Below are 13,285 nucleotides of genomic sequence, written 5' to 3' on the forward strand. Positions count from 1 at the left end.
TTGGTGAGTGCCAGCACCGAGGGACAGGGGCATGTGTCACCCAGGGCTGGCAGCTGCCAGCCAGCAGAACAGGGCAGCTGGGGGAAGCAGCCCAGTCAGAAGCTGGGGTGGAAGACATAGGGAGCAGGGCTGGGGACACCTCAGAGCTGGCTCTTTGTCAGGCACAAGGTTCCAGCAGATGCCATCACCCACAGAAGGAGGCCTGGACACCCACAGGATAAGCAGGATAACAGAGAAATTGCATTTGGAAGCGAGACATCCCATGGAATGCCCAGAGCTAGCTAGGTGAGGAGCAAGCCCAGGGAAGCTAAGCCTGTCCTGTGTAGGAATATGGGCAGAAAAATAAGGACTCCTCTCCTCTTCTGCTAGCTGGGACCCACCACTCTGAGGACAACATTAATCTCAAAAATTTCTCCTAATCAGCTTCTCTGTGGATTCCCATCTTTCTCCAGTAAAGCTCCCAGACAATGTCAGGTGAGAGCAGAACTACTGATATTTCCAAATTCCACGTTTTTTGTCTAGTTACACTCAGCAAAACAAGTGCTGCCTTTCCTTCTCAGGAATGACAACAACTGTTTCTATTACAACAACTCTGGATTCAAAGGTCCCTCCTGTTTCTTTGCCAGAGAAGTATTTTATTTAGTCTAGAAAATATCATCAGACCAACACAAGGAAAGATAAAGTTTGATTCAGGCATTTTGTGGGAAAAATGCCTTAGGAGACATTCCTCAAGTTTGTCTTGGCCTGATACAGGGCCAAAAACCATCCAAACCTGTCCCCAAGAATATTAATTTTGGAACAGACAAAATATTTAATTCCAATATACTGAAGACCTTAAAGGGCTGATCAAACTTTTTTTTTCTTTTTTTTTTTTTAAGCTCCAAAACATACTGCCTGCACAGCTTTTTTGTTTTAGGGAAAAAAAAAAAAAGCCCCATTGTTTATTTTCCTTGAAAAAAGAAAATAGCTTTCCCTCCTCCCCCACACTCCAGATGAAAAACCTGATGCCAAGAGAAATTAAACGAAGCTCCTTGGCGAGCGCTACTGCCCGAGAGCTGCAGTGCCTACCGTCAGGGCCGGCGGGCTCGGGGGGCGGGCAGGGGCTGCCGGCCGGCTCCCTGCTGCTGCCAGCAGCCCCCGGCTCACCAGGGATGTCACCAGGGGCCCGTGCCACCGCCGGGACTCGCTCCTCCTGTGCCGCGGGAGGGCTCCAGCGCGGGATGAACGTGATCCCTTGGGAGATCAGCTCCTTCAGGTAATGCTCGATCACCTCCTTGCCCTGAAGGGGAAAACTCTCATTAGGGAAAAACCTCCTCCAGAGCCAGCAAGGCACTGGAGTTTCCTCAGGACAGATGATGGATGCTGCTAAGGATAAACAGAGGGGAAATTTCTCCTTCCATCCCCATGATCTTGGCAAAAAACCTCTACTATCAAAGCCCCCTGTGAATGATGAATTACACTAATGGCCTGGTAAATCCCAGTCATGGATGCAGCTGCCTTTCTAATACTTTTACCCCATCCTCCTGCTCCCAAACCCCATTAGCTGCCCTGTTCCTCTGCAGCCCAGAGCCACTGTCCTACGCCAAGCTCTGGGGACACAGGGGGTGGTTTTCACCAAGAACCTTCCCTTCCTGCACAAGAAGAGTGTCCTCAGTGTCCAGCAGCCCTGCACTCACAGCACCCAGAGCTCCTGTGGCTCAGCCTGCTCCATCCCTGCACGGTCACACTCCAGCCAGCTCTGTCCTGTGCTCCTTGCACACTGGCTTTGCCTTCCCTTGCCCAGCTGAGGGACTTCAGAGCCATAAGCAACGGCACAAAACTCCACTGGGTCTGTTTGCAGCAAGGCAAATAGAGGGCCTGGGGTGCTCAGGCAGCCAGGGAAGCCCATCTTACCCGTTTGATGTTGGAGGTGTACTGCTTCATGGCAATTTTTTCCACGGTGCTTTCAAAGCCAAAAAAGGATTTGATGTCAAGAGAGGCTGACTGCTCGAAGCAGGTCCACTCCTCGTTCTCAGGGTGAACCTGCAGCCAGGAGAACACAACACACAGGAGGGATGGGGACAGGAGGCTCACAGCCCTGGCACCACACTGGCTGTTCAACCTCCACAGCCACGGAGAGGGGGCAGAGGAGGCACTGCCACACCTGCAGTGACCAGCCAGGTCCATTCCTCCTGTGAGAGCCCTTTGTGAACTGGACACCCAGACTTTTGCTAACCCAACATTCTTCACATGCACAAGGAAACCCAGATTTAAACCCATCCCTGCCCCAGCAGACCTGAACTGTAGTAGCAAAAGCTGCACAAAAATAGCACTGGAACTGCCCACTTCAAGCCATCATGTCAAAGTCTCCTTATGGAAAGACAGGGATGGCCCTGTGGAACATGCAATTAAAACTCCTACACCGGCAAAGAAGAAAAATGCAAACCGGGTTTCTTTTTTAGTTTTGGATGGGAGACTCAGCCTTCTCCCCAAAACACTGGGGACATGGCAGAACATTTCCCCATCTTCAGCTCAACACACACCTTTCCCTTATTTCCCCTCTGTTGCTCTACATATGGTAGAATCCATTCCTCTTTTCAACTTAACCCTTTCCTGAGAAGGCTCTGCCTTCTCTCTGCAGGTGCTGCTGTTCATAAACTGACAGGAAAGAAAAACAACTCCAGCCCCCACAGAAAGATATCACAAAAGACAAATTCCCTGGGGAGATATTAAGTAACTGCAGGAGCAGGATCATATTTCTCCAAGTTGCCTCAGAGAACGCTGCAGAAAAGGAAAGATGAGAATAAACCTGCTTCCGGTGCACTCTGGCAGGGAAAAGGGAACTGGTAAAAATAGAGCAGGGAACCATCTTGAGGATGCAGCCAGCAGCTCCCACCCTGTTCCCCTCAAAGCCCAGATACTGACATTTCCTTCCTAAGGACACAGCCAAAATCAGCAAGTGTAACAATCTCAGAGTTGACCTGGGAGCGTTTCAGACCTGTCAGTGCCTTTGATGATGATGGAAGTTTGATTTACAGCAGTTTTTAGGAAGCCTCAGGCAGCCACCAAGGGATCTCTGGCCCAGGAACACCCTCACCATCCAAAATGTTCACAGCCTATCCACTCCTCCTCCTCCTGAAGCTCCTCACAGCCTGCTTACTCCCAAGAAGCTGAGCTGCTGTCCAGCTGCCAAAAGGGCAGGTAAGTAACAGGAGCTGGACATTTGTGTAAGGAAAGACAATTAGGATCTGATTGCTTCCAGAAACAGCTGAGGTATTCCATGGTGACTGGGCACTCAGAGCACCAGTACAGTGAAACAGCACAGAAACAGCCACAGAGGGACACAGTCCAGGCCACAGATAAGGCTCAAGTCCTTTCTCCGAATCTTTAGAGCACGAAAATGACAAACAAAGTGCTAAAACTTCCACTTATTTGTGGGCAAAATAAATTGTCAGATTTCACTCAGGACCTTGTAATGATGAACAGTAAGGGTTTAATTTAGATATCCAGATTTATTGACATGCCCAAGCTCTAGATGTTTTTGCCAGCCTGAATTTCAATCAAAAAGAAACTGAGGGAATACCAGCAGTTCTGAAGTACCAATTCTGTTTGCCACTTTCACTCCAAGTAGGGAATCACAATCAACCTGAAGAAGTTTCTCAAGCCTTATGAAATCACAGAATGGTTTGGATGGACACACAGAATCACCAGGTTGGAAAAGACCTTTTAAGATCACCGAGACCTTAAAGCCCAGCTTGTTCCACCCCCCTGCAACGGGCAGGAACACCTTCCACTATCCCAGGTTGCTCCAAGCCCTGTCCAACCCGGCCTTGGACACTTCCAGGGATCCAGGGGCAGCTCTGGGCACCCTGTGCCAGGCCCTAAACACCCTCACAAGGGAGAATTCCTTCCTAATGTCCAATTCGTCTGTGGGAAGCCATTCCTCCTGGTCTTGTGTCTCCAAAGCAACTGAACTATCCCACACTCGGGACCCAGCAGCCTTTCCAGCCTCAGAGTCTCTAATCCCAGTCCAGCGTCGCAGGGGTGCTCAAAGTTTGGAAAGCTCCCCCCTCCCAGCACAGACAGCCCAGCAGGGCTCTCACCGAGTAGCTGCAGGTCTCCCTGACCACCACACGGCTGGCAAAGGTCTCGTTGTGCGCTTCGATGCGGAGCGTTCTCTCTCTCCAGTTCACCGTGTTCTTCTGGATGAAGAAGACATGCTCTACCCCTGCAATCTGAACAGGAGGGGCACACACAGAGAGACAAGAGTAGCTTTAGGAGCCTTTATCTATCTGAGGCAGCCAACAGAACGCAGGCCTCTCTGCTCCCGAGGTTCCACCTGCCTTCTTCAGCAGCCTGGGAGCATCCACATTCAGCTTGCAGCTCCGCTCAATGACATGGATGGCCCCATCCTCGCTCCTGGATTCGTGCAGGATTTCACTCCCCAGGAACACTGGGATCTCTGGGCATGTAGGAAAGCGTTTCTCATAGGCCTAGAAGTGAAAATAAAGTAAATTTCAGCTTCTGGGTAAATCAATTTTAACTCTTTCTGAATTAGTTGATTCCCTTACAGTGAAAGCCCAACAAAACAGAGCCCCCTGAACCCTGGAGTTTGCCCCAGTTCTCTCAGAGGTGAAATTAAAGCAGAGTAGGTACAAGCAGGGACAGCACCATGTCAGTCACCAGCAAGCATGACCTAACATAACTTTTCCTTCACACATGAAGTAGAAACAGAATCCTGTTGTTGAAGAATACTAGGAAGGGAATCATGACTTCAACATCAGGAAGCTCCTAACTAGCAAAAGCAAACAGAGCTCTGCTGATTTCTGCTGGCTAAAGACTGGAATATTATAATCTCTGGCTCAATACTGTCTGTATGAAGCCTTAAAATGTGATGTGCCAAACAGTTCTTGTTGCCCTAAACTATCAAGGGCAAGACCACCAATTATTGGCTACTCACTTTGCCTCAATTCATCCATTTCTGAAACAACTCTGTCCAGGCTCTGAAATGTTCCCTGTTCTATTAGCACATCTCTGTGAAAAGCCCTTTCTCCAAAGCTTTTTTAGCAGCTCTAGCAGAAATCTAGTCTTGCCTGGCACTTGCATGAGCAGTACCTGCTGATGCTGCTCCTTCCCTGACTTCTTCATCTCTTACTGTATTCTAAGATGTTTGCAGGATGGAATGTTTTCCTTGGATTTCTGAAAAACCTCTTGCATGTTGTGCTGCTGTTGCAAATACGTGGTAGCTGCACAAGCTGCCCAGAGTTCCACTGCAGCTGCTCCAGGAAGAGAACCTGTGCTCTCCTTCCAGTGGGCTCTCAGAGCTCCACATTTCCATCCTAAGATGTTTCTGCCAATTCCTCTAGGAACTGTTGTCATCTTCCCACCTTCCAGAAGACACCACCATTTTATACAGCACAGAAAAATAAAAATATTCATGAGTTCTCTGCCCCAAAAGCAAACGTTGATGTGCTGGTGCTGCAGCCGGGCTGGGCTGTCAGCTCCCCATTAGCACAGCCATGCAAAGCCTGGATGCCCCTGCACAGATTCATGTCCCTGCTCCCAAAATAGCCCAGGCACTTAAGGACACATTCCATATCTCCTGCTCCCGGACCTCTGGACGGGAAAGGAGCTATTTCAGATTATCATGTTGCTCCAGTATCAGGAGGGAAGTGCAGGCAGCTGCCAGCTGGAGTCCTGGCCAGAACAGAGCACGCAGGTTTGAAACCCTGCTCTCCCAGTCCCTCAGCAACGTCCTCCTTGTTTTGCCACACTTCCCAGAGAACCTTTTCCTTGCTTTTCGCTCCTCATCACAGCAATAACAAAATCAGTTTAGACAAATCCAAAATTCCCATGGTAAGTGACTGTTTCCAACACAGATCCACCTGGCTCCAGCCAAGAGAAGCACGCCCACTGCTTTGAGCAGCTTAATTTGTCAGGATGGGAGTTCATGGACCTGTGTCAGGCATTGCCACAGGACGCTCCCAGCCATCCCCTCCTGGTGCCACCTGGCAGGAGGCCTGCACACCTCAGCTCCTGCTCTCCTCCCTAAACCTGCCAACCCATTCACCTGCTCAGGCAGAGTCCACTTCCTATTTGTGCCTCCACCTGCCCTGTCCCAACCCTCCAGACTCCAAACCACCTTCCAGGGCTATCCTGAGGCCAAAGCCTTCACCTTGCTGGTCCCTTCTGTTCCAGCACATACAAAATGTATCTCTTTAGGCCACCCATTCTAAGTTACTTGAGTCCCAAGTGGCTGGGCAGTGCATGCTGAGAACACCTTCAGAGGCCACTGGGATATCAGAAAACTTAGCAACTGCTTGTGGGCAGTTTGTCCCATGTCACCCCATACATGTGCCCTTAGCACACTTGCACAAAGCGTCACTGAAAGCCCTCCCTGAGAGAAGGCTGCCCCAATTAACTCCACAGCAAGGGCGGACAGTTCGCTAGGACAATGGGAAAGGGTGTTAAACTAAAGAGGACACACTTAAATCAGATGTTAGGAAGAAATTCTTCCCTGTGAGGGTGTTTAGGGCCTGGCACAGGGTGCCCAGAGGAGCTGTGGCTGCCCCTGGATCACTGGCAGTGTCCAAGGCCAGGCTGGATGGGGCTTGGAGCAGCCTGGGACAGCAAAAGGTGTCCCTGCCCATGGCAGGTGGTGGGACTGGATGGGCTTTTAAGGTCTCTTCCCTCCTAAATTATTCTGTGATTCTGCTCTTTCAGGGTTGCAGCTGTGCCTGGAACATTTGAGGGAGTTTCCAGACAAAAAAGAGCTGTTCTAGGGGGACCAGGACCCTCCAAAGGCCTCCCTTGAACAGCTTCACCTGTAAGTGCCCCCTCACCACAAGAGCCAGTCTGAAACCACCACTGAGCCCAGGCACCTGTGGCTCCCATCTGAAGGGAAACCACTGGATCTCAGCTCCCAGCTGCTTCTTTCTCCACTAAGTATGGACTGGATCCAACTGGAAACAGGTTCCCTAATAAATTGTCATTAGATCCAGCAAAACTAAGACCAGGACTAAGAGTGCAGCCACTTTTTCAGTCAGCTAAACAACATCTGGAGCAGGAAGAGAGGCCAGGGCAGAGGCACATGGCAGTGCACAGCCTGGTGATATAACTGTGACACGAGCCCAAACACATTGCCTAAATAGGGGGAACACTGCCATATTTGACAAAGAATCCATATCCACATCAATATTAAGTCCTTTGCTAATCTTCTTTGCACAACAGCTCTAAAAATACAGCAGGGAAGATGCCTGAGATCACATGAAGGACAGCTGAAGCCCCACGCTGCAGTCACAGCAAAGCTGTTCCCAGAGCACCCAGACTTTCCATCCCTGCAGACTGAGCTCAGCAGGAGAGCAGCCCATTTCTGCACCCAGCAGAATCCTCTTACCAAAATCCTCCTCTCTGTGCAACAGCCCATCACTGCAACAGGGAAACTGAGGGAGCTTATAAAGACAGAGAAATACTTAATTTTTTTCAAGCCATCACAAGGCTGTTACGTCTCCTCCTCTGGGATTCTGCAGAGTCTGAGGTGGACAACAGAACATCCCAGAGAAATGAAAGGCACACAGTACTTAGTATTAACAGTTTCAATGCTTTGGCTGCCTGCACTTGCTCTTTCAGCTCCTTCCTGCAGGAACTCTGCGCAGAGCAGGATACAGGAACTAGGATTTGTCACTCCCTTTGTGCCTCTCCTTTCCCAGAAGGAACAGCAGCAGTGTAGTGCCAGCACTGGGTGCTCTGCTGTGGGTCTGCACTTCAGACTGACACTGGGATGACTAAAGTCTCCAACAGAATGGGATATATATCAAATACATATCTAATAAAATTAATGGTGCCATTATCATAATTATAAAATTAATGGAGCCACTCCCTCCCTTCCTCTAAACCCCACTGGGATTAACACCTCATACCCAAACCAACCATTCCACAAGAGGTGCTGGCTCAGGCCCACCAGTGTCCTTCTCTAAATCAAGTTGGTTTTCCCCAGATTTCTGACAAAACAATCATTGCAAAAATCAGTGCTTTTGTTGTAGTGGACTGTGACCAACAGTTAAGGAGTAATTTAAATCTCTGCAGTTGTGAAACTGAAATTACACATTAAATTTCACAAGAGGGCTGAGTGAAGACAGAGGGACCTGGAATCTGTTTGAACTCATCAAGATCTTTTGCTTAGAACTATAACCAATTATGGAAAAAAAAAAAGTGAAACAATTTCTAGCCGAAAAGTTAAAACATGCAGGAAAGTCAAAGATCTCAAAGGTTCAGTAGTGTCAGATTTTCCTTTCACACTGAAGAGAGCCCAAACTAGGATAAGGATATTTCCAGCTGGTTACAGTGACCTCTGCATCCCAACAAAGACCCCTTAGTGCCACTGAAGCTGACAAATAATTAATTACAATGAGCAATCACTAGCAGTGATACAGCTGACTGTGAAATCAGCAGAGTGCTCTGACCAAGCTTTTGCCCTGGGATCTCCTGGGAAATACATCCAAGTGGTTTTACCTGCTCTGGTAAATATCCATCCCAAATGGATTTCACTGAAAAGTGAAAATCAGCTTGTGAGAGGAGAGCTTGAGAACAATGCAAGAAGCCATGCTTGGAAGTGTTCTGACCTGCTGGCTAAATACTCAGTAACCAGTACAAACCCCACATCTGTGAGAAGACAGTACTCCTAAGGTCAGCCAGATGCCAAACAAGAACAAATAGCACAAAACCACAAGTGTCAAACCCCAAAAGTGACAATCTAAAGCCTCACAGCCATGGAGAAAAGAGGAAATTACCCTCCTTTAGCCCCCTCCACCTGCTCAGCCCCTTCCCTGCAGAGCAGGGCTCTCTGCAAGCCCTGCACACCCCCAGCTCCGGGGTGTCTGTCAGAGTGCTCCTGCCCTCCTCTCTGGGAGCTGTGTCACTGCTGCTCCCACAGGAGCCACAGCACATGGCCAGCAGGCAGGATCTTTCTAACAGCTACTCCTGTTTCTCCTTGGCAGGGTTTTCTAGGAAGTGACCTTGAAATCAATTTACACCACAGAGACCTCAGGAATGCACAACAACAGGGACGTGTATCCACTGAATTACTGCAGGAAACAAAACACCTCAGCAGCCAAACCCCCTGCACACCTGGAGGCAGCTCCCTTCAGCCTGCTGGGTCCCCAGTGGCTCCCATGTGCTTCCAGAGGCAGCTTCCATGAGATGGGATCTCCAAGAGTACCAGAGCTGGGGGTGGGGGGAATCTGCATTGTGTGGAGCACAAAGAAACTTAATAGTGATGCACCTGATGTAGACAGAATTTATAGTCAATATTACACGAATATGTGACAAGGAGAAGACTTCATCCTTCTGCTAAAACACTTCAGATTTTCATGTTCAGGCAATGTTTAAATCTGTATTAATTAATGAGATTCCTCGAGATCATGTTACAGCCATGTGCAGGTTGCCAGGAAAAAGGAAGCCCTGTGTTCAGAGGAAGGAAAGTGAGGAGGAGGTACAATACCAGGTTTTGAGCTGAAGATGCCCAGATCATCGTCTCTTTGAAAAGAGATGAAGAGAGGCAAGATGAAGACACCTCATCACTTTTAAGTAGGAAGTGGATGCATTTGGAGCAGCTTTTGAGCAGCTCTAATGATACATAAATATTCCTCTGCAGATTGAGGCCTTCTAGGAAAAAGGAATTTCATCCTGCAGTTCCTCCCACTGCTTGGTCTCAGTGCTGAAGGGAACCACAGAGTCTGCACACACCAGACACAATAATCCACGTGCTTTGAACAGATCAGATACCAGCTTCCCACTAGCCACAAAGTAAGAAAAAATATACAAGGAACAATGTGGGAGGGACAAAATGCATATTTAGGGTACAGAAAGGCACTGATTCAGGGAAAAGAACTTCATTTCAAGGAGGTGCAGAGTATGCACAGCAAAAGTGCTTGGGGCCTGAGGGGAAAAAAAATAAACAGTTCTGTTAGCCAGAGGAAAAAGATTTGCCAGTGAGAAGTGCATGGGACAACGGCACCCAGGCCACAAACATTGACCCAGTGTTATCTCTGCCTGGACTACAGCCAACAATTTGCCTCATTCCTTCAGATTTTGGTGAAAGAAACAATTCAGGGAGCAGCAGCATCTATTGCAACACAGGCACAACTGAGGGCCACAGCAAAGCCCCTGAAGCCAGGCGCTGCACTGCAGCTGCACAAAGCTCCCAGGAAGCCACCAACGTGCCTGACCTCCTGTCTGAGAAGGAACAATATCCCATTCAAGCTGTCCTGCTGCAGCCTCCTCTCTCCTCTGCTGGGAGAAGGAACTCTGTGTGGAGAAGTTGGGATCACCAACAGCACAAGGCTTTGGCCTTTACAAAAAACCGTGGAAGTGACACCTTATCCACTGATTGTCACAGCCCAGTGTGGAGTGAGAGAAACCAAAATGGGAAGGTAAGGAAGCAGAAATCTGGTGTGACTAACACCTGAAAGAGCAAAACACAGCAGTCAAGTGTCACATCACACATTTACTGCTTGATGATTCACCCCAAAATCAAACAGGCTGGCTCACAAACTAATGGCTACTCAGAAGGACACTCTGTCATTGCCAGAAGCTGCTGTGAGAATTTCTACAAACTGGCCATGATTCAGGGTCAGACTTGGGAAGGTCACTGTGCTCAGCAGTTAAACAAGCCCATACAGGTTGAGATGTAAGAATTAATTTTGATTCTGAATTTTACCACCTCTTTTAGTCCCTGCTGAAGAGTTTATTATTAATCTTCTGCACCTACACGTTCAGTAGAGTCTTTTGGTCACTACTGGAAGATGAGATAAAGGTGGTACAGCAGAGCTGGAGGTGTCTCCTTGTGCTGTGCCTCTGAACTGGAGCTCCCTTCAGAGCTCAGCCATCCCTGCACCAGCCAGCACCTGCCAGATTAAGCTTGAGACACAACCCATCCTTCAAGGAAATAACCTCCGTGCTCAGCTGGAGAAGGTGAACAAACCTGTAGAGACCCTTGGGATTAGTGCAAACCTTCTCCAGTCACACAAGGTGCCAGCACCATCCTGCTCAGCTAACGGAGTGTGAGCAGTGGCAAAGCTCCCAGAGACCTCTGCCATCCCCCAAAACACACTGAGGGTGACGTGCAGATGTTGCCAGTGGCTCTTCCATCACCCAGCAGCTGTGACAAACGGCCCTCACCAAACACTTTCTGCTCACTTGAGGGGAAACATCCCACACCACGGTCCCAGGAGAAATGTCAGCTCTTTCCCAGCCATGGCTCACTCTCCACCTGCTTCATGCCAAGGGAGGAGGTGGCAGGGCCTGGGGCTGAGCCCCCAGTGCAGAGCCAGCCCAGCTGACACACAGAGCATCACTCCCAGCTCCTGCTGCCAAATGCTGCTCAGCAGGAAGATGAGGGGATATTTTTAGTGTATCTTGACAGCAGAGTTTCAAGCCTTCAAGTCACACTGAAGCATCATGTCTTGAGTCAACACTAGATTATCTCTAAGTGCATAAAATGTTAACCCAGTAGTTTCTGGCAGTCACAGCAAACTCACCTTCCAAACTTGGCAAAAAGTAGGGACGAGGGAAGCTACCTTCTTTAAAATATCTGGCACAGCCCATGGCTGCAGGCAGACCATGCACATCCAAGGAGGAATTGTCAAGTTTTATATACCAAACAATCTATACATCAATAAAAATCTGTAACATATACCTACAGCCTATAACAATCAATAACAAAGCAGATCCTGCTTTGCAGGGATTTTTTAACTTCTCAGCTGCTTAGGTTATTATCAAGACATTTCATGTCATGTGTGGCATGGGTTGACCACCAAAGAACACCTGTTTTGAAGCATTTTTCCCCCTTGCACATTGATTCTCTCTCCATCTCCAGGGCCCTGCCACCCAGCAATAGCATTTCAGGCAGTACCTAAAAGCTGTGCCATTACCTGCATCACAGAGGCTGCAAAGGAGCTCCCAAGCACTGCAAAGCTCTTCCCTGTGCCACCTGCAGCCACCCACAGAGAGGGCAGCAGGATCCTCTGCCCTGGCACTCCTGCAGCTGCTGCACTGCGAGCCCCACTCCAGTCCCCCTGGCTGCTCCACACAGCCCTCTGTGCCTTCACTGCTGCTCTGAGGATTCCAGCTGCCAGGAGCTGCTCTGCTTCCCTGCAGCAAGTCCTCTCCTGGCTCCAGAGCTCACACTTTAAAGCACAGGCTATGAGCCAGGTTCAAATATTTTAGTTAAGATTCTACTTTTCTTTATTTAAAACCAGGCTGTGACAATACCATAACAGTGACAACAACCTGGAGCCCCAGGTGGGGCTATTCCAGCCTGTAACTACAGCTTGGCATTCAGGAGCCCCCCAAAGTGTCCTCTGTGGTGCATCAGTGCCACAGCACTGTAGGTGGCCTGACAAACACTCTGCAGCAGCCTTTGAGGCCTGGCTGGGTTGTGAACACACACACTGAACTGTCACTCTGAACAAACCCACAGAGCTGATGTGAGCCCTGCTAGACATCAGCCTGCTTGTGCATTGTACAGCTCCCACAGCGTTTCTCTGCTCCCAGCACACCCCGAGCTGTTGGGTGTTCAGTAGCAGAAGGGGGCTCAGAGGTTCTGTTGCAGGAGCATCACTTCATCAGCCAGTGAAAAATCAAACCCTTTAAGACACCACAGCGTTAGGGAGGAGAGCACACCAGGATTTAAGCAGTCTCTTTATACATTCAATCTGCTAAAGGCAACAGGAAGAAGTCATTAAATAAAGCTACTTAAAATCTAAAAACTTTAACACAATGCATGTTGATGCTGAAAAGGAAAATAAATTTGAAAAAGTGTATGGAAAGCTGTTCTGGCTGTCAGGACCTGACCTCCAGCATTCAGTTTCTTCTTCTCCAGCTAAGCCTGACAGCCAAAATATTTGCAAGGAGTTTTTAGCCTGCATCTACAAAGTTCTTAACACTGGTGACAAAAGAGCAATACATTTGGATTTAGTTGTTCTGGATGGTGACTCTCGCATGTAACCCTGGACCAGATCCTCAGCTGCTGGAATGGAGCAAAAGCTTTGCCAGCTAAAGAGTGCAGAGAAGGCTGAGGGACAGCAGTGAGGACCACTGCCACATCCAGTGAGAATCATTGGGACTGCTCCTGAGAGTCAGGCACAAGAGAAGGACATCTCACATTGGCACCATGGATGTTTGCTTTTCATGGGTATGACCCTGTGTACAGGATGAGAGAGTAGAGATGATGGAGAAGGAATTTTCTGCTGCTTACTCCATGAGAAGTAAGTTCTGACTTTAAATAAACTTGCAGCATTTGTAGCCT

At 48.8% G+C, this 13,285-nt stretch overlaps 1 protein-coding gene across 1 annotated transcript in view; it reads right to left on the minus strand.

Annotated features, from left to right (window-relative positions):
• Window positions 1–13,285, minus strand: part of SEC14L5 (SEC14 like lipid binding 5) — a 35,824-nt gene that overhangs the window by 11,982 nt on the left and 10,557 nt on the right. Inside the window, exons 4-7 of the mRNA XM_041403828.1 lie at window positions 4,323–4,472; window positions 4,083–4,214; window positions 1,894–2,022; window positions 1,069–1,279 (exon numbers count right to left, since the gene is read on the minus strand). Of these exons, the coding sequence (XP_041259762.1) occupies window positions 1,069–1,279; window positions 1,894–2,022; window positions 4,083–4,214; window positions 4,323–4,472 (622 nt within the window). The remainder of the gene's footprint in view (window positions 1–1,068; window positions 1,280–1,893; window positions 2,023–4,082; window positions 4,215–4,322; window positions 4,473–13,285) is intronic.

The sequence above is a fragment of the Onychostruthus taczanowskii genome, unplaced genomic scaffold (genome assembly GCF_017590055.1).
Source record: "Onychostruthus taczanowskii isolate IOZ18803 unplaced genomic scaffold, ASM1759005v1 scaffold10, whole genome shotgun sequence".
Taxonomy (NCBI): Eukaryota; Metazoa; Chordata; class Aves; order Passeriformes; family Passeridae; genus Onychostruthus; species Onychostruthus taczanowskii.